Source organism: Schistocerca americana, chromosome 1 (assembly GCF_021461395.2).
Source record: "Schistocerca americana isolate TAMUIC-IGC-003095 chromosome 1, iqSchAmer2.1, whole genome shotgun sequence".
Lineage (NCBI taxonomy): Eukaryota > Metazoa > Arthropoda > Insecta > Orthoptera > Acrididae > Schistocerca > Schistocerca americana.
In genome coordinates, this window is record NC_060119.1 from 61,760,814 (window position 1) to 61,783,405 (window position 22,592).

At 38.0% G+C, this 22,592-nt stretch overlaps 1 protein-coding gene across 1 annotated transcript in view; it reads right to left on the reverse strand.

The window, feature by feature from the left end:
• Nucleotides 1-15,058: 15,058 nt before the first annotated feature.
• The window catches only part of LOC124624204 (calsenilin), a 201,374-nt gene continuing 193,840 nt past the window's right edge, over nucleotides 15,059-22,592 (reverse strand). The window contains exon 5 of the mRNA XM_047149092.1: nucleotides 15,059-15,124. Coding sequence (XP_047005048.1) covers nucleotides 15,071-15,124 — 54 coding nt within the window. The 3' untranslated portion in view covers nucleotides 15,059-15,070. The remainder of the gene's footprint in view (nucleotides 15,125-22,592) is intronic.

Consider the following 22,592-nt stretch of genomic DNA (forward strand, 5'->3'; position numbering starts at 1 on the left):
TAGCATCAGGCTTCCAGTACCATTTTTAATTTTCTGTCAATTCCAAGTGCCTCTAGTGATCTGATTGTGTTATGGGGGTGCACTTGGGCTTTTCGTCCAGGAGGACCAGGGTTTGAGTCCCAAAAAGCCTACTACCAATTTCAATTTCCCATCAGTGCCCAGTTGAGGGGGCAGTGTGGCATGTTAGCACAGCCCTGGATCAAAGAAATTCCCACTAAAATTTGAAATTCCCACAAAATTCGAAATTCCCGCCAAAATTCAAAATTTCTGCCAATAGAGTACGTTGGGGGAGGGGAGGATGGGGAGGGTTGATGGGGTACACATGCAGGCTGAGAGAAATACGGGAACTCATCCGGGGGTGGGCCAGATTGGGATAGGGATGGGTGCACATGAGGAGGGGGGATGATTAATTGATCAATTTAATTAATCTGCATATCAATTTGATATCAAAATTGTACTGAGGACCCTATCTTCCTACTACTCCCATCTGCTATTCAGCCAACAGCTCACTCACACTCTTCTGTGTAAATTGGTGAGCAGGAAAATGATGTCGAGAATCACACCTTGATTTAAAATGTCTGAGCCAAAGTGCTCTCATCAAACACAAATTTTGTAAGAATAAAAACTAAAAGTAGAACATCATAAAATTCTCTGTGGAATATAACGAAACCGCAAGTTCGCCTAGGGGCACAACAAAACCACTACCGTCAGACAATTACTATTCAGAAATACATGGTCCAATTGCATGTAAAATTTGTATCATTTACCAATTGTTTACTTCTCATCAAATATTAACTGCATATGTAAACATAAAGAATATTTAAGGGGAATAAAATGGTCTAACAATAATCCAGCGACAATGCAAGTTACTAAGAATAATTCTACAAATGAAATAGCAACAGGTGATGGTCGAAAAATTTACGAGTTGTTATTAATTTTATATACAGGTCGTCTCAACTGCAATGGTGCATATGTTAGTAGAATTATTTTATTTTAGAAATAGAAACTTCATTAATATTAAGAATATTAACATTAGTTAATAATTGTAAAAATAAGAATATTTCATTACAGTTGTAATAATGTACTCGTTTACTAGCCAATTTTTCAAGGACTTTTGTTATCACTTGATCACTGATAACACACATGATTTCTGTATTACAGAAATATAGAAATATTATTTTATCTATAATGATTGGTATACATATAACAATGATTAATGTTGTGGAGATGATGATTTTGGAGATTGCTTTCTGTTGAAATATTTCATCTGTTGTGATTCTAGTGAGACAGGAAAGTTCACTTGAACATCATCAAGAAATGTTGCAAAAAAGTTAGGCACTTCTGTTTTTGTTATTTTTATTCCTGAAATTTGCAAAGTTTGTAAAATAATAATAAGTATTTAGATGTAGGATGTTTTATTTAATTGAAATTAATATTTATCTTATTTGATGGTGTTACAATTATTATTTGAATAATTTCAAAGACTATTTTTTAAAATACAGATAGTTTTAAAATGCTGTGGCCAATCTTATTCCAGTTCACAAGACCAATGTTTCTTTAAGGTGTTAAAATTATGGTTTATATTTTCCATTACTGCAAGTTTTGTAGTTTACTGTAGTTGAATGAAGTTTTTTCTTCACTATGAAAACATTTCTTGAATGTTTTATCAGAATGGAAAAAGTTTTTAAACTTGCTTATGATTATTTTTCTTGTTTTTTGTGTAACTTTTTGGTGCTTTCTCTTCCAAACACATGCCACACATGTTCTATGGGTTTTAAGTTAGGGGAATAGGCAAGGCAGTCTATTTCCAAACATTCTCTTGTTCCAAGAGCTCCTCCATGTGTGCAGCACAGAGCAGTCCCATAAAAATGAACCCAGGGCCGAATGCACCCCTGAACAGACACACAAGGGGTGGTAGCATAGTGGCACAGCAACAGTGAGCAGAGAATGTACTGTAGTCAAACACCCCATGCTTATGCCTCTCTTCATCATAACACTTGGACAAACTACAACCAGTCCTTGGGTGCATTGTGTGTTCCCACTTCTGAGCATATGTGGGTTTTTACAGTATTGTCAGACCTGATCGTTTTGGTGATCCAAGTGTATGGTGTGGGGAGGCATAGCATTGGATAAAGATAGTGCTCTCCAATAATTTGAACATGGTAGACTCACCAGTCAATACTTATTGCAACACTTTAATCCTTCATGTGCGTCTTCTTAGGGGTGCATTCGGAAATTACTTCATTTTTATGAATGACATTGTCAACCACATCGAATAGCACAGGTGCAGGTGCTCTTTGAATGAGAGGATATTCGACTAATTGGCCAGCCTGCCCAGCCCCAATAAGCATGGGAGATGCCTTGGGGAGGCATACTGCAGCATGTGCATACACACCAGTGACAACCTAGTAGCTGTCAACTGTGCTAGCGTAGGAATGGAATGTTCTACCACAAGAACTCCTATACATCTAAGTGGCGAGCATGGGAGCACATTGCACATTGCAATGCTATTCAAAGTGATCACAAAACCTATTAAGAACAATGTACTGCTTTTGGGATGCTTCATGGGATCATCACGAATTCGAAAGACTTAAATGAAATTAAGGCCTCCTGATAAAAGTGCCATTTCTGTTCATCCAATTGTGTATTTCTTTCAGTTACCTATTGCACTATAGTGTAGCAGTTCTTTCTATGTATATATCTAAGTTTCATTGAGCAATGTTAGTTCATGGTGTTACATCATGTGCAAGCTACTTTTCGCCTCAATTTTTACACACCAGAGTATTTTGTGCATATTCTAATGCTGACTGAGCAGGTGTCACTTTGAAATTGATTATTTCCAGCAGTGAATTTTCATTAAGTGTTTAAACTTACTCTTTAATTAATACTGCTAGAGATTTAGTTTATTTACCTAATTACCACTCGATTTTTTCATTTTATTATTTTCATTTAAATGATTGTTATATTTTCCATTTGCTAAATTAAATTTCATGTCTTAGTATTTCATTTTGAAGCATGATTGATTTCTACTTTGAATTTGGTGTTTAGATGAAGGTATTATATTTGTTGTTATCAGGCTAGTATTTATTTATTTGTTGGTTTCTACCTTCACTGTTAATGTACCATTATTGTTTCATTTAAATCAAATGACTTTGTAATACTATTTACTTTCATTTTCTTGTAGTTTCCATATCTTTATAATTTTGTTTTTTTTGGGAAAAATATGTTTTTGTTTTGCTCATTATTTTCTAAGCCTGATGTAGAGGCTCCAGTTAGTGGTGGTAGAATTGTTGTTGCAATATGTTGATGTCCAGCAGTTCGTATTTCAGTTTCATAAAATTAATTCCCATTACTGTTAAAAATTGCAATTATTGTTAGTTATTTGTACATTCATCCAGGTGTGTTTAAGATTTCTGTGTTTTGACAGTAGACGTAATTGCTTGTCATTTCATTGCTGAAATAAAAATTGTTTTTGTTGTTTCACTGACTGTAAATTGATGAAGCTAACTAGGATGATTGGCTTTAATGTTTAATGAAGTTTTGTGTCCTCCTGTTTCAATTATTTATCGATGTTGGTAATTAACTTTCAGGTAGAGGATGACTTATGCAATAAGAATATAAATAACCGTATATCCATTATGACTGACTGATGATTTCTTTTAAGATTTTCGAATATGGAATCTTGTCGGCTTTAAAAATGCACCTCGATTTATGGTTGTTAAATAGCATTATATTTTAAACTTCTGTCTAATTTTTCATTAATTTTTATTTCTTCGACCTATTTATGCTAGGAATGTATTTATTCCTATTCTCACTACAGATGTCATTATGCTGGCGCTCATATTTATTTATTTGCTTTTTTGTATGAATAATACATTTGACTTTTACATTAACTACACTTAAACATTCACTGTTTAAAGATTGAGTATTTCTTTGCTTAGTTCTAGGCTAACATTTATTAATTAAAAATGCCATTCTGTATGATCTGTGGAGTGATGTTATTCATCTTACACAACATACTTATTTGTTGTGTATGATCCTTCTTTATTTTCCCTAATTTTTATTATGAGTATTTTCTATTTCAGAGTTGATTATAGCATTTCACCTGAGTTGCGAACTTCTTAATTTAAATTGTTCAAGGGTGACAATAACTTTCATTACATGTTTATGTATCATATTTTTCTATCATATTTTGTGTCCTCTTGTTATTTATTATAAAAGGATTATGTATTTCACAAATATATATAAACCATGTTCTTATTGTTCTGTATCTACAACATAAACTACGTTCAGCAAGACACAGTATGATGAATGGCAGTGGATTCCTTGTACCACTACTACTAATTCTCTTTCCACATCCACTCAAATGTACTGAGAGGAAAGTGACTTTCTATATCCTTATTCATGTGAGCTTTACATTAGACGTATTTTGGTGGCAGTAGAGTTGCACAAGTGTTCTTTATGCATTCTCCTTTATAGGCGAGCAACACATTCTTACAATCCTACCAATAAACTGAAATTGTCCCTTCACCTTCCCTAAACCTGCCTTACAATTTTATTCCATTTCATGTTGCTTTACAACACTATACCTATATATTTAATGGATGTGAGTGTGCAAGCAGCACACCACTGCTGTTTCCTTTATCCACCAGACTGTATGTATATACAGAACAAGAACAGTCCAATCATTTTTCCTGGGCTACTCTAGACGAGAACCTTAAGCTGATGAACTTTTGTCATCCAGGACAATGAACGAGGTTCTCTTAGTTAAAAAATCAATGAGCCACTAATGTGATTGAGAATGTATTCGGATGTTTGGACCATACTTATCAGTATGCAGTGAGGAACTGTTTTAAATGCTATCTGGAAATTCAGGAGCATGGAATACAACTGTTGCCCTCCATCCATAGTTTGCAGGATATCTTGTGACAAAAGAGAAAGCAAAGTTTCAAATGATCGATACTTGCTAAATCAGCACTGATTTTGGATAAAAGTTATTTTTCCTATATTTATTATTTCAATGAGACATTTGATTACTTCCCAACCGAATTAAAATTTTGTTATGGTGATGATATTTGAGAACAGTTCCTCATTGTGTAATTGTGTATTATAAGAATGTAAAATGTTGTAGTGTAGGTACATTAACTACTTCATATAATAGAAGTGCTTATGTTGCTTCCTTATTTTCTGTAGCCTGTACATTAAGTGATGGTCATTGAAATTATACCTATTAATGCAGATTTTATTGCTAAATCTTCTGAAATGAAGAATTACCATGTTCAGTGTATTATCTGCTTTAACTATATGGATGTTTTTGTGGTTTTCTGTGTGACAACTGGTTTTATACAGCCCACCATGCTAGGCTATTGTGTAGAAGCCTCTTCACCTCTGCATAATTACCACAACCTACATGTATTCGAACCTATTTATAATATTCAAGCTTTGGTCTCCATGTAAAACATTTACCCTTCCCCATTACGAAACTAACTGTTCCTTGATGCCTCAGGTGTGTACTATCAACAGATCTCTTTTTTATACATGTTCTGCAATAAATTTCCGTTTTTCCAGTTCGATTCAGAATGCCCTCATTTGTTCTTAAATCTAATCTTCACCACTCTTTTATAGCAAAACACACTTCAAACGCATCTAATTTCTTCTTGCTTGAACCGATGATCATCAATGAATTGCTTCCATAGCAGGCTACACTCCAGACAAATGCCTTCAGGGAAGACTACTCAACAATTCTATTGATATAAGATGCTAACAAATTCCTTATTTTCAGAACTAGTTTTCATACTGTTGCTATTTTCCATTTTTCATTTATTTCAGTGATAACATTTTATTTTTAATTAGATAAATAGCTTATAAATACAATGTTACACAGAAAACACTTAGAAACAGTTTTAGGTTTGGTATGTTTAAAAAAATATATATCATTTTAAAGTGATGATGTAATGTTCTATTCCACCTTTTTAAATTGGTAGAAATGGTGACAGCATTCAACAACTTATGTAAATATTTACCAGCTTCTGCACTGGCTTTTCATGCCCTTAATTGGAACTGAATGTCCTCAAGTATGTTATTAAGAGTTAACAGAATTATAATGTAATTACAAAAACTTCATTGTTCATTTGCATCATTTTCACCTGTTCTCCATTTACATTCATGCTGTATATTGTTACCACAAATTCTTAGGACTGCCAATTTGTGTTGTTAAATCTGATTGCTTACATCAAAAAGGTAAATTTTGGTATTCACCCAAAGGTGATAGAAAAATAAGATGGCAGCACATCCCTACGTGCAAAGCTTTTGGTGCAATAGACAGAATGACATCTCTCAACATCGAGGTAAGATCCAGTCAGAGTAATTGTTCTGTGTTGAACTAATAGGAAAAAATTCCCTCCTTTACAAATGTCATGTAAAATTATCTGCTGCATATATATAAATATGTACAGCTTTTATTTTCAACAAACCAATTGTTGCCCAGTTTCAGTTAATTTCATTACCATAACTTCATTCTATCTTTTACAGTTTTACAACATTCAGTACATATATTAAATGACTACTTGATCCAGCAGTAACTGCTTTGTCTTGCATGCCAAGTATTCTGTCTTTTGCAGTCGACCATATCTTTTTAAATACAGTTTAAATACTCGTCAGTTGTTTCCAAGTGTAGAAGAATAGACATAGTATTTTTATTTCACAGATTCCATAATTATTGTTATGGCAAAGATAGAACACCGAAATTTCATGTTTTCTGATTTTTCAGCTGTGCTGACACCTCTTATTTTTCTGACAAAGACTGCAAGTGATGCAATCCATTCTATGCAGTTTCCAGAATTCAGTGAGGAGAAATAAATTACAAGCAAGAATTTATATGATCAGACATTGAAGGAACAGGTGTTGTCCACTAAGGATGAATGCTTACATTTCTACTGGCTGACAGTATTAGAAAGCTGTACATTCAGTTTTTTTATGGTTTTCCATATTTGTTTTATACCTATGGTTTTCAGTTTATGTACATGTCAAAAGATCAGTTTTATTTTACATTGCTAGGAATGTGAGTTGTAGCAATCAACTTTAAAGCACAATACTCTATGTAGTTCTTCCTGCAAAGTTCACATTTGTTACCATTCCCACAAATTACTGACAGGAGTGAGTCAACTTGTAGAATCAACATATTGAAATTATTCTTTGGTGTTCAGTTGAAAGGTGATAGCATTATTCTAAATCTGTGTGGCATATGATAAAAATGACACACTCCACTTCAGACAACTACTGTAACACAATATTACGTTCCTTTCTCAAACTGGATGTGCTTAAAGAAGGAACTAGGAGTAATGTTATAAGATCAGATTCTGTGGTTACACATAATTGTGACATCCAACATGATAGTATTTGTATGACTCATTTATTGTTACCCCTATGCATGTGACAATTTGCTTAAATCCTTATTTTCTATCTCATTTTCATGATGTTCATGAGTTCTAGTAAATGAGGCTCAGTGTAATGTGTTAGGTCTCATATTAGTTCCTTCAAGGGAGCAGTCAACATTGTAATGTTCAGTACTGACATCAACCGATACTGACGCTCTACACCTCAGTGGCCGACTTGAGAGGAAATGTAGTGGGTGCCTTCCTACATATGCAATTGTTGAAAAATTGATTACACAAATCAGATACTTACAATACTGTGGTACCTTGAAACAGCTGGTTCTTGTAAAGTAACGATCTTGACACATTACTTGGAGATGTCACCAAAATGTCTTGAGATTATAAATGTGTAGGTGAATATTGGCAACGTTTACTTACATAATTACCTACCCCAGTTCAACAGGAAAAGGACAAGCCAGTGAAATCTCTGAAAAGCGTTTCAAATGTCCCTAATGTATATTGTTCGATTTCAAGAACCGTTATTAATACAAAAAGTTATTTGCCCCTCAGCATACCATCAATTGCTGTAAATTTCGTATCGAGCCAGTAATGTTATATTTATGGCATCCAAGTTACATGGTTGACCCCTACTATTGGTGAACCTTCCCTCTTCTCCACGGAAAACATTGTTGTAATTGCTGTATCTTCAATTATTTCCCATGCTGGAATGAGCAATCCTTCTGCTGCCTAGCTGTGCTGTTAATTTTCTGTTGTGTACTTTATTAATTATTTGTTCTCTTAGGCCATTTGGTGAAATGAATGACTGGTCATACTTCTTGACATCTCCATTTGATTTTGTGATGTATATGAGGTAGAAAAGTACTTGGAACTGAGTGCCTAATGTGTCATTAGGAAACAGCATTTGACCCTTTCATTATATAGATAACATATGACTACTCTATAGCCTTTATATACGGAGACTAGAAGATATTAGTGACCCGAGTTGTAAAATTACTTATAGATTATTGTCTGCTTGTGAAGCAAGCAGCTGATCTAGGATTTAGATTTGTGGGAGATATTCATGGTACTGAATAGATGAGTAACATTTGTATTCCTAAAAATTAAGCACATGTAACCTGCAACATCTACTTTCAGTAATTGCAGTGAAGTGTGTGTGTTTAGCCATCATTTACAAGTGATGTCATTATTATTTATTTATTTTAATAAAAGGTGCTACTTTCAATATCTGATTGCCAGTTTCATCCTTCATACTGAGCATCACTTTCTGTATCAGAGAGAATATTTCGGTATGGGACAGAGCTACTCAGTACAAACATAGTAACTTACCTTGCACTGTTTCACTGGTACTCTGTGGCTTAAGGAAATTACTAATAGGAAGTTATGACAGGATTTTTCCTATTAACATATACAATATTGTATGTTCCAGAATCCACACATAACTATGAAAAAGAACAGGCCTTGCATTAACCCATAGTTTGTGTATATGCTGTAGATCTGAAAATTCATTTTTGGAGTTATGGTGTGAGTCAACATTGTGATTTATGGGTTTAAATTATGACATTTAAATATTGAGAAAGTGAAATCTAAGAAATATCTAGAAGATTGTGGCAGATACACTGTGGAGGTGCTCTTATATTTGGTACTTCTAAACATATTATTTGATATTTAAGTTTTTGGTAACAATTTATAAAATTTACATAACTCATTTCTTTATTGCAAGCAAAATTATGACAATCTTTGTTACAGTTTAACAGATCAATTTTTCAAAAGATGTGACCTGATATATCCAATATATTTGCCATTCAATAACAACTTCATGTAGCTGCAATTATTCCATACATGTTCAACACATCTTCATAAAAACTGATACACCCCTAACCAGTAGGCCTTCTGTTGGGAAACCACATTTGCAGTCTTTAACACTTATTATACTGGATATATGCAAAAAATATCTCATGTTGTACAATAGTATAAACAATTATTTTATGAAGTAAATAACAGTATGTGTAGGTAAAGGCTCAATCATAAAGATTGAATGTGTTTTACAGAAAATGTGTCTGATGCAGTTTTGGTTGTTTAAAAATGCGAGTATAGTCAGCATCTTTGAACTGCAGTGTCTTCATATTAAGTCAGTTACTAAAGAAGATAAAATGTTTATGCTTTGTTTCACACTTTCTTTCAAGTTTGTTTACATAAAATGTCACAATGGGTTGAATTTTCTTGACTGATGTCTTATTAAAATAAGCTTTAATGTGGTGTGATTCTCAAAAAATAAAGACAGGTAGCAGAAATTGTGGGGACAAGTATCTTAAAAATATGACCAAAATGTTCAAAAACTTTTTAAAATATCAACCACTATGAATATCATAATATTATATACACATATGAAGAAAGTACATATGTTGCAAATATTGTAACGTCATTTTGTAACAGGAATGCAAATTTAACAACACTTTATCGCTGTAAAATTGTTATCTGACTTAACCTTCTATATCACATTCATTTTTACAGGAAAGCAAAACCAGTAGCACATCTGTGTATTGTACCATGATAAAAATTGTCACTTTTCAAGAATACGAACCAAACTCTTGTAAAGTAGTAGTAATTTTATGTTTTTGACAGAGATGGTTCTAAGGACTGTTTAACTAGTCCTCCCTTTCTTACAAGCTTTCTCTGCTAGTACCACACTCGGCTGTTGCTCACAACAACAACTTCGAAATTTCCTACAGGCTTTTCTCTAATACTAGCTATTGCTTCAAACTTTTCATGTATTTTACTTTTATGAATACATTCTCTTAAAAAACTTCATCTACAATATAGAGCAAATTCTTATACTACTCATGTTACTCATAATCACATAAAATTCATAAACACTGGCTTCGCTTTGTAATATGTTAAATATTATGTAGGCCTCTGGTGATTGTAATCCTGACTACGTATTTTATTTCTGGAATATCAGCAAACCATAACATTTCAGTTATTGGCATGACTGTAATTAATTGTCTGTCACTACAGTGTACCAACAGACTAAGACTGAATCAAGTTATACTCTGCAAATTACACTTGTTTTAAGATGCACTACTTTACAATATGTTGAAACTATGCCAACACCATTTACTACTGCAGAATTATTATGGAATAAGGAGTATAAAATGTTAGAAGTATAACAGAACTAGTCTTGCTTTTTTATAGAACAAAATAAGGGAAGGGTTGGGGAGAAATCTTTAGTCAGTTTCCTGAAAAACGTTAGGCATGCTTAACTATATCAAACACAGGTATAATTATAATGGAAAACAGAAACATCTGAGGAACACAGTTGCTGTTGACATTTTAATTCATCAACAAGCAACATTGCAATGGCGATGGACTTTTTGCTGTAGTTTGCTTAATTCACCTACTTTAATCATCTATGATCCAATGATGAAGTGTAATGTTAATCCAGATTATGTTAACAACAACGCAGAAGTTAAACACGAGAATCCTTTTTTTAATTTCAGAAAAAGGAAATTCTTGTTCTTAAAGGTCTAATAAAAGTCTACCAATGAATTAAAGTATTTCTAATACAATGTAATCTATGTTTAACATTTACTACTAATGGTGTTATCGTTTAAGAGCTAGTTAACTATTGATCAATGGTGAACAGTAGCAACCCAAACAAAGCTATTGTCTAATATATTAATCCACTGAACTAGGAACGAGAAGCATTTCTCCCTTAGTGGCAAGTTGATGTTCACAGTTAGGAAATCTGAATTGCTGCCTTCACTTCAAAAATGCACCATGTTTATACCTGAGAGAATTTTCTCGGAAATACTTTCATTAGGGGCATGCATGAAATTTTGAACAGCTGCAGTTATCACAGTCCAAATGATAATGTTTAGAGGCAACATTGAATCAGTCATGATACTTATTTTACTAGTGTCATATTGTTGTATAAATTACGATTTATTCAACAACTGATGTTCTCTGTTGATGTATAGTATCATATAATTTAAAAAAGCGAAAAAGGAAATTTTGTATGCAGCATTAATTTAGGTAAGTAGCTTGATTTATCTCAATGTACTAATTAAATAATATCGAAGAATATATTGATCTTACATTTGTTCTCTTGGTAATGGAACAAAGTGACAAATTCTCTTCATCATCACAGAATGTTGAGCTTCTTAAAATAGTTAAATGTATTTTTTAAATACAATGGAAGATACTAGCAATAAGTTTGTACAAAAATTACCATAAATAATTCTGGACAAACGTTATTATGTGAAAAATTATTTGTTAATTGAAGTTACTGTAATTCTGGGCAATACAATTACAGACGTTAATGTTATTTGAGTGACTTAAAAATTACTTATTGCCAATGTTATTTGCTTGGTGATATGTTTTCAGTATTTATTATTGCTCTTTCAACTTAATCCCATAAAAATATTGCTGAAGGCCTAATAAAATGATTGGGGCACTAAGGTAGTTTCTATATCACTTAACTGGCAAGACGTTTTTGATTGAGAAATGACATTATTTTCTTCATTTGGCTTATATATTTTAGCAACGTAGTTATTGATCTAAAATTCAATACAATGTGCTGTAACAGCCAGTTTTTGTGGTGCGAGTTCTTTCCCAACACAACAGAAATTTGTATACTGATCAAAGGCTTTTATTTGCAAGCTATTTTCATTTTGGAAGAAAACTGCCAGTAGGGCAGAATTTCAAAGATTCAAAAAAGGAAAAGAAAAAGAAATTCAGCAGTTAGTCACAAATCTGATCCGTATTTCATTGCATATCTAGATTCTGGCTACTGAGTGGCTATCTTCGGTGTGTTTAAACCAATTCATACCAACTTGCAAGGCTTGTGACAATACATGTCGCTATATGACTTTAACATGCACATACCCAGATTCCAGCTTGAGTGTGGCTATGTACATGGTATGTTCATATAGTAACATGTTGTTACAAGCTTGACGAGTCTATATGACTCATACCGTGAAGGTAGATAATTAACAGCTATAATCTATATTTGCAATGACTGCTTGCTGATTACGGAATTCCTTTTCCATTTTTGAAGTATACCACAGTCGCTCTGCACAACTGTGCTGATGGGTTCAATCTTCGTTACACTGTCACCTGATAAGAAGTAACGCATCAAAGTAGCAATTACTCAACTCATACACTGATGTCTACTTTTAAAACGCACTCAAACCTAAAACTGTGAAAATATTCAGTAGTACTTTACTTTGGATTGGGTCTCCTATAGAAATTGACAAGATACTGAAGGGAATACAGGCAAAAGTAAGAAGAGTTTTAATTATGGTTGTCTTATGATGTAAACTGAAACAGAATAGAACTTTTCAAATAAATCTACATATATTCGCTGCTGAGAAAATTATATGGTTCTGAGAAATTCCCAACCCTTATTTTTCTCAGATAATTCGAACAGAGACATAAACTAGAGAAGCACAGTAAGAGTTTTCTAATTCTTCTTACACACTCTTCTTTAAGTAAGCAACAGGTGTGAGATATAGAGAGGCAAAGAGAACATACAATGTAAGGGTGTTTCATTCTTAAGAAACAAACAGCAACACCACACAGTATTCATATCTTGATAAGAAGAGAAATAAGATGAACTAGGAATTAATTTGCAATCAGTAGTTTTGGAAATGAAGTGACAATTACCTACGTGCCCCAGCAGAAATGTAACGCAATGATCTTTCAATATGGTCACCAGCATCAGTCTAAATACAGGAAAATTTCCTAATCATATTTTCATTGCATCTTAATCAATATCATTTCTATTGAAACATAACACGAAAAAATACATTTGCATATGACCATTTAAGTAATGTGATATGATAAGCAGCAAGTAGTGCTTAATTTTATGCTGAAAATTTTGTTTATAAAATGTCTTTTTACAACAATAATTAAATACTCTGAGATCTTTGAATCCTGGTAGGAACAGGACGTCCTGTCATAACAGATGGTGTCAAAACAAAGGGTAGCTCAACATGGCAGTAAAAATATCTTCGAGTATGATGTAAAAGGTGTAAGTGCCTTTGTCATCCTTATGCTCAAGCATTTTACTAGCGAGCTCGACTGGTCATCAGACTGATTGGAGACACGAACATTGTTTCTCACATGTGAGAAAAATTTTGAGGAACAATAAGAAAATATAGCGCAAGTCTGCTTCTTGAAATAACTGAGGGGAAATATTTCTCAAATTTCTTAGTAGTCCAGACGAACTGCAGTGGCACTTGTTAGCTGTTAGTGTACGTTACTTTCCCTTGTTTTCGCAATTGTTTTGCATTGACAATTTTACTATTATTTTTAGATTAAAAAGGATGCATCATGGTACTCATTACCAAATATGCATTGGAAATGCTATGTATGAACTACATATCAGTAGTGTCTTAGCCAATACCAGATTATGATCACATATTGTCTGTATTGTGGCCGAGGCGGTACTCATTTATATCCTCTAGTGAGGATTCTGCTGCAGTTAGTTCCGGAATATTATGGAAACCATCGAACGGACTGATTTCTGGAAAATTCCAAAGTTTTGTGTGGGGTTTCGTAGTGCTTATCCAAGGTTAGGCATGCCAATTACTAGACGATGTGTTAGGAGAGGTGGCAGAAACAACTATGATTGTCTTTGCGTGACAGCATTGGCTGACAGATGGAATCTGTTTTTCTTAGATGAATTTTTTTTCTTGTCACAATTGTAATTCAAGATTGCAGCTGCACAGCGCAATACAGTTGGGCACGTACGCAAAACAAATACTTGCACGGATCGTCGGGCAGACCTTTGTCGTACGCAGCTCCGGAGAAGCGCATATAATAAATTGTCACAAGGCTTAAAGCGAAGCAGCCGTTCTACGTGTCTGTATTTCGTGCTGCTTTGCGGGCTTCTGCTTCTTGTTAAACAAAACTTCAGGAGGGAAACGGGGAAGTCTTATGTCTGTTAGTTTGACAGGCACTCATCTGACAGAAGGGAACGCGCACGCCGCCTTCCTGGGTTCTGATTGGAAGTGGCCACTATCGTCTCCGACCATTTAGTTGCCTTCCAGAGCTACTAGAGGTCTCGGAAATATTTGAAAAGTTTGCGTACCTAAAATGAAATTATTGGCTGCACTGATACGTGTTTTGAGTTGGATTGACTTCTCGTGCCGGGAAGAACTGTCTCGTGTGTGTGTGTGTGTGTGTGTGTGTGTGTGTGTTTGTGTGTGTGTACGATTGGGAACGCAGTGGCTGAATCGCCGCCAGATGAGCGGAGGTGCTTCCCCGAAGGCAATGCTGGCACATAGATCCTTTTCAGAGGCACTTAACGGCAGCGAGGGCGCGAAGCGACAACAAAAACGTTTGCACTGTCTGTGTACCATCACTCGAGTCCTGTCCATTCGTCGTCGGGAGGCGGCCTGCGGATGCGTGAGGCGAGACGAATGTGCGTGCGGCGTACAGCGCAAGCAGCGTGGCCGGCGTCGGCGTAGGCGTCGGCGGCGGTGCGGGGGTGGCTAGCCGGCGCCGAGCGCGCAGTGCGCCGCCCAGTGGGAGCGCAGCGACGCCTCGTAGGCGGCGAGCGCGTGCTGGGAGGCGGGCCCGCGCACCAGCCACCGGAAGAGGCGCACGCCGGGCGCGCCGCCGCCGCCGCCGCCCCCGCCGCCCCCGGCCGCGGCCGCCGCCCGGGCCGGCCATCATAGCCCGCTGCCGGCGTCCAGCACCTGCAGCGACTTGGTGATCACCTCGTCCTGCAACAGAGAGCGAGCGCGCGCCACCCGCTCACGTCAACAAGTCCCACTGTCACTGGCCTGTCCAAGGTGCTCCACAATTGTCCGCAAGGCTGCAATTATCGAACTGCACACATATCAAACAAAGTTTTGCATCACCCCAGTTGCTATAACTCCTGAAGACAGACATTGGATCTGGGTACTGTATCACAGACACAGTCCCTTTGACTGTTCAGAGATGTCACTAAACCCGCCCAAGGATGTACACAACTATGCATGAGCTGCGCCCATTAGACGGAGGGGGTCCGACAGCCGATGAGTTCCAGTCATTCCACCAGGAAGGAGGTACACGGCTCGTGTTATCTGTAGTTCAATCATGCCTAGAGGGTCAATACCACGGGTCGACGTGTCCACATTGTTACTTTTTGCCAGGAACGGAAGTGTCCAGGCGTCTCGAAGTGAACCAAAGCGATGTTCGGACATGGAGGAGATACAGAGAGACTGGAACTCGCTCAGGCCGCCGAAGGGATACTACTGTAGTGGATGACCCCTAACTACAGATTATGGCTCGGAGGAACCCTGACGGCAACGCAACCATGATGAATAATGCTTTTCGTGCAGCCACAGGACGTTGTGTTACGACTCAAACTATGTGGAATAGGTTGCATGATGCGCAACTTCACTCCCGACGTCCATGGCGAGGTCCACCTTTGCAACCACCACCATCACCACGGTACAGATGGACCCACCAACATGCCGAATGGATCACTCAGGATCAGCATCATGTTCTCTTCACCGATGAGTGTCGCATATGCCTTCAACTAGACAATCGTCGGAGATCTGTGTGGAGGTACGCCAGTAAGGCTGAACGCCTTAGACACACTTTCCAGCGAGTGCAGCAAGGTGGAGGTTCCCTGCTGTTTTGGGGTGGCATTATGTGGGGACGACATACGCCACTGGTGGTCACGGAAGACGCCGTAATGGCTGTATGATACGTAAACGTCATCCTCCGACCGATAGTGCAACCATATCGGCTTAGGATATTGGCGAGGCATTCGTCTTCATGGGCGACGATTCGCGTTCCCATCGTGCACATCTTGTGAATGACTCCCTTCAGGATAACGACAAAAAATGGTTCAAATGGCTCTGAGCAGTATCGGACTTAACATCTGAGGTCATCAGTCCCCTAGAACTTAGAACTATTTAAACCTAACTAACCTAAGGACATCACACACATCCATGCCCGAGGCAGGATTCGAACCTGCGACCGTAGCGGTCGCGCTGTTCCAGACTGAAGCGCCTAGAACCGCTCGGCCACAACGGCCGGCCGGATAACGACATCGCTTAAGAGTAGCCAGCATGTTCCTCAGACATGAACCCTATCGAAGACGCCTGGGATAAATTGAAAAGGGCTGTTTATGGACTACGTGACCTACCAACCACTCTGAAGGATCTATGCCGAAACGCCGTTGAGGAATGGGACAACCTGGACCAACAGTGCCTTGATGAACTTGTGGATAGTATGCCACGACGAATACAGGGATGCATCAGTACAAGAGGACGTGCCACTGGGTATTAGAGCGTGTACAGCAATCTGGACCACCACCTCTGAAGGTCCCGCTGTACTGTGGTACAACATGCAACGTGTGGTTTTCATGAGCAATAAAAAGGGCGGAAATGATGTTTATGTTGATCTCTATTCCAGTTTTCTGTTCAGGTTCCGGAACTCTTGGAACCAAGGTGATGCAATCCGTTTTTTGATGTGTGCATATGAAAGAAGACGTAAATTAGTTACAAACTACGGCGTGGACACACTTTATTCAATATTTTAACGTCACTGCCGTTATTTGGATTTAGGTTATGACATGTTCCATGTGCCTGCCATCATTGGCAATGATGTGTCACCGACGAATAGCAAAATTCTGCATGGCCCGCTGATTGATGATCTCGTGAATGACTGTTTTCAGCTCTGCAATGGTTTGGGGGTTCTTGCTGTACCCTTGTCTTTAATATAGCCCCACAAAAAGGAATCGCATGTGTTCAGATCTGGAGAATAAGGCGACCAATCGAGGCCTATTCTAGTGCCCTCTGGGTACCCCAGAGACTTAATGAGGTCCCCAATGTGCTCCTCAAGGACATCAAACACTCTCCTGTTTCGTTGGGGTCGACCTCCGTCTTGCATGAACCACATCTTGTTGAAATCAGGGTCAGTATGAATAACGAGGATGAAGTACTCTTTCAAAATCTTCATAGTCGGCGTGCCATCGACGAATATCGCATCGATTATTCCGTGACTGGACACTGCAAGCCACACAATCAGCCGTTGAGGATGAAGCGACTTCTCGATGGTGAAATGCAAATAGTCAGTCCCCCAAATGCGTCAATTTTGCTTATTGACGAAGCCATCCAAATGAAAGGAGGCTTGATCGCTGAACCAAGCCCTACAGCGCACACTAAACTCCATTGTGAGCTGTGGCCAACAATACATTTTGAGCGTCCTAATGCAAACCGTTCAGAAGTTAAGACGATTTTATTTCATATAGTTTAATAATTGTCCGCCTATAGGTCAGAAAGTTTGAAAATGGAAATAGATACATGTACAGGTAAATACTGAAGTGCTGTGGTAGGGACGTTTCATTCAAATCGGCCAGAGGGGCCTGGCCTTACCAAAAATTTTGTTATTTTTTCTGTTTTGTACGAAACGTATTGAGCATGACATGACTGTGGCGTAGTACGACTGCCAGAAACCAGACATACACAGGTGGAGCTCTCTCTGTTGCAGACACACAGAAAGTGTATCATTCTGCAGTGACGAACCAGTTTCTCTTTCCCCATCCCATTCATCAAAAGCCCAGAGACCATCGGCAGGTGGCCCGCAGCCCGCAGCCCCTCTACTCCCTCCACACTCTTGGCCCGCAGTGACAGTGGCGCGAACAAGTGGTCTCCCCCCCCTTTTTTTTTTATTCCGGCACCGCGCGAACGCAATCGCGATTACCAAAAATTATGCGCCAAAGTTACGCGCATTTTTTTTTTCATTTATTCATGAACATAACATCATCACAACAATACATGTACGGAAAAATGTAATTGTGAATAGCTGGTCAATATTTCACATAATCGAAATCCTTTAAGAACAGAAATACATACAACCGACATGTGTGACAAGCTTTCAGTAACAATTCTAAAACAACGTCAGTATGTGTTGTGAAATGTAAGCAAGATGTAAACTCCACCCCACCCATCGCCGAAGCACAGGTGTAGGCCAGTGAGCGTAGGCCTCAGTGGATGGGCACGTCTACCCCTCATTCCCCATACCCGAGCCATACTGTGTGACCAGTGGGAGACGGCCCTTACTGCCCCCACACCCCCGTCTCCTAAAACTGCAGACGCAGTGACACGACTGAGCTGTTCCCTTTCCACATCTCGGCCTTCACCCCAGTGCAGCTCAGGGCCAGCTCGCGTGGGCTTGGTGCACGGACCACCTCACCCGTACTCATCTATCCCGGCGCCCCATCAAACGCCGCTGTCCCTCCCATATTCTCCTCCCCTCGCCCACAAGTCTTCGAAACGTTTCGGACCATTCAGCTTGGGCACACAACACCTAATTGTAGTTGCTGTCACGTGTCTTACTGCATTCCTTCCTCCCCCTGCACCCTACTGCCATTCATCAATTGGAAATGTGGTAAACAGCAAATGAGGTCACCTCTCAGCAGTGTCCCATATTCTGGAACCGTGTGTTTTTAAATCGAGTGTTCATACAGTAATTTTAAAATGAGTAAAGTACGACGGTTTCCCAGAAACTAATGACCGCAATTTTTATTCAAGAAATCATTATTGAACATATGAGAATTACACACGCCAAAGGATGTGTGTTATATCTACACAACCTATTTTTGCACTAATATCCATCCCATTCAATGGCCTTCCTCCAGCATGAAACAAGGGCGTGTATGCCCTATAGGTACCAGTCCTTCTCCTGGTGGCGGAGCCAGTGCTTCTCTGTGTGAATCACCTCCCCATAGTCCCCAAAATATCTCCCACGAATGGCATCCTTTAATAGCGAATGACAACATCAGCTCGCTGCAACATGTCAGGTGTGACAACCGTGGATGGTCTCCCAGACCGCTGCAAATCGTGGATCTCCGCCGAAACGCCTTCTGATGACCTCACTCCATCGTGCCCAGCGACTAACTGTACTTGCGTCGATACCAGTTGCTCCATAGACTTTGCACAAGCGTTTATGAATATTCCCCACAGTTTCTTTCTCTGCAGCGAAAAATTCAATGACGGCACATTGATTATAAAGTACATCACCTGCAGACGCCATTTTGAAACTGTTCTGTAGCTACGCTATCTGTTGGAAGTGACGGTAACTTGCCGCGATCACTCGGGAAACTTCAAATAATACATACGTAACGTTTCCATTCGTAGCATTGTTTTCAGCTGAGAAAAAAAAAATTGCGGTGCAATACTTTCTGGGCAATCCTCGTAGACTGTTTGCTTAAAATGCCCTGTCATTTATTATCTATGGAAGACAAGCTGGAAATCAAGTGGTTAGGCGCACATCAACCAAAAGATTTCTTGACGTCTCAAATCGACGGAAAAAAGAAGAGATCTTTCTGCAACGCATGGTTCTGTAAAAGGTCTTGGTTAACAGTGAGTGAACAGAAACAAAAATTTTTCTATTGTGTGTTATTTGGTGAAGATGGATTTTGGATAACAGTCGGCTGTGAGGATCTAAAGTATTTAAATGAACGAGTAAAGAAACATGAAGAAAGTGGACTTCATTTACAAAATGCTGTAAACACAAAATATTTGGCACAATTAACATTGCTGTTCAGATTGATTCGGCATATAAAATGTCAATTCAGAAACATAATGAATTAATTACATAGAACAGACACATATTAGACAGAATACTAGAATGCTTATGTTTTTAGTAAAACGAAAAACCAGTCGAAAGTTGGAAATTTTACTGTTTTTTGTTCACTGGATGCCCAGTTTGGGGCCGAGACCCACTTTCAAATCATCGTACAGGGCGGAAAGCCAATTTTAATCTGCTGTTTAATACGGGTATTACCAAATTTTTTATCCAAATGCCAAAAATACAGAACTATCGTTTGAAGACTTACGTAGCACAGTCGAGAGTGGTGTGTGAAAACCACGACAGAGGTGTGCAACGAACAGTTACAGCGCATACAGACAACTGACAGTCTTCTCCTTCCGCTGCCGTAAGGAAACCTGGAGAAGGGTGCGCCCTGTCGGGATATAGGAGGCCTTTTTGTATTTAATAAAATATTCTCCAACTGTCAAGAATACAACGATTAATACAATAACCGTACAAGTCAACAATAAAATTAATGATTTTAAAACCTTTTCCAAAACAGTCAAATACTTAAAATCACTGAACAGTAAAACACAGCAGCGCCACATACGGCGCGTATTACAAAGCTATATGCCACGTTGGAACAAAAAAATGATTAAATATGAACATCATATCCATCACTTGAAACTATATATTCAGTATTTTTGGCATACACTTAAAAATTTGGTAATACCCGTATTATACGTGACAGTAAATTTGTTTTTCTGCTATGTAGGATGATTTGAAAATGGTTCTCTGCCCGAAACTAGTCATCGTGTGAATAAAAAATGCAAAATTTGCAACTTTGGACTGGTTTTTTTGTAGTACTGCTACTCAACAGCTACTCCAGCATGCTGGAGGTTTCGTACTTATGTTTTGTTGAGCTCATGAGTTAACACTAAAGGCTCACAATGGAAAACGGGAGGCAGCAAACCGTTGCAATTTGTTGGATTTGTTACCTCTTCTAGGAAATCTTGACAGCGTGTTATATGACCACTTAAGCAGTTCTAGTTGTTCTGTATGTAAATATACCTCACACATCATACAAAACAAACTTTTAGACTGTATGTATCAAGTTTCCATTGAATAACTTATTAAATACATTAATCTTGCCACTTTTGTTTCTGTGGAGGCATATGAAACAACAGATGATACGTGCAGAAGTGAATTTATCACTATACTGCGGCATATTAAGGGGAAGAAACTTTTGAAAGTATTAATGACAGAACAGCATGTGGGCTTAGTGAGCGTCTAAAAAAGAAGTCAAGAAAAACTCATCGCTCAGGCATACGATGGCGCCAGAGTAAAGAGTGGCAGCCATGGTGCTGCATAGACTGACGCAGAATACTTCCCCACGTTCCAAGCATGCCCACTGTTATGCGCACCAAATGAATTTGCTTATTCAGTAAAAATATAAACGTTCGATTTTGAAAGTACTTCTGGATTTACATCTTTCTCTTCATCGCCTAAGCGAAGTGATTTGTTATAGACACACTGAAACAAGAGAATTCCTTCAGTCTCTTCAACTAGGTGGGACTCTCGCGTAGTGACTAATGTTCAAGAAAACAGATTACACTTATTGGAACGTTTTGAAAAGATTGAGTAAGAAGATTTGTGGGATGAGATTACAATAAGAGAAGCATTTGCTTTAAGAAATTTACTTCGCAATCTAGACTTTGTTCCTGCTAATTTTTTTTCTACGAGGGTATAAAACATGTTGGTATTTCGTATAACGCGGTTCAGATGCAGATTGCAAATGCCATTACTACACAGAAATGCATTTGGTCACTTTTAGTCATCTGTTTTTCAAATACGAGAGAACATTGAAAGGTATCGAGTTTTTGAAGATGACTGTTTTGCTCCTTCAATAAAACCTTCCAACGTAGCACTGAACCAGATGCCAAAGAAGTGTGTGCCATTGTGACCAACCAACTGAAAGGAAGATTCCGAAACCCTCATGTGTTCAGTAGCTTCGAAATTACTGATCCAAAAGGTTTGCTTCACACAGAGAACATTTCCTAACCAATTCGGCCAACATTTTTTCACTAAGTCACAGTCCCTTTATCTGTTATGATAAACTGAAAAATGAACTGTCAGTGATTTATCACAATAATACTTTTAAAGGCATTACGTCGTGTTTTGAGCTGTTCGCCTTTCTTGTGGGACATTCCTTTGAATAATAGTTCATTGAAGTGCACAAAACATTGCAAATTGCACTAAATACACGTTTCAACAACAGAACAGAGCCCATTTTGAGTACTTTAAAAAGAATTAAAACATTCCTCAGGAGCAGTATGGGTCAGGAAAGGGTGAACTCACTGGCTGTTTGTTCTATTCGCAACGAGGAAATCAGACTAAACTTCAACAACAGAGCAATGGATATGTTTGCCAGTCAGAATAATAGTCGAGCTCAACTGCTGTACAAGCAACCTGCCGGTATACAGACTTCATTAGTTAATGTACCAGTTTGGTAACATACTAGTGAAACCACTTCTAGACATCGCTTTTCCCAGAGTTTTTACCCTTGGCCGAAAGGCAAAAGACAGGAGGCTCTCTACATTAGCACTCTGGTGTATTCCTAGTCGAGAAGAAGTTACGTGCTTCCTCCCACAGTAACACTTTCTT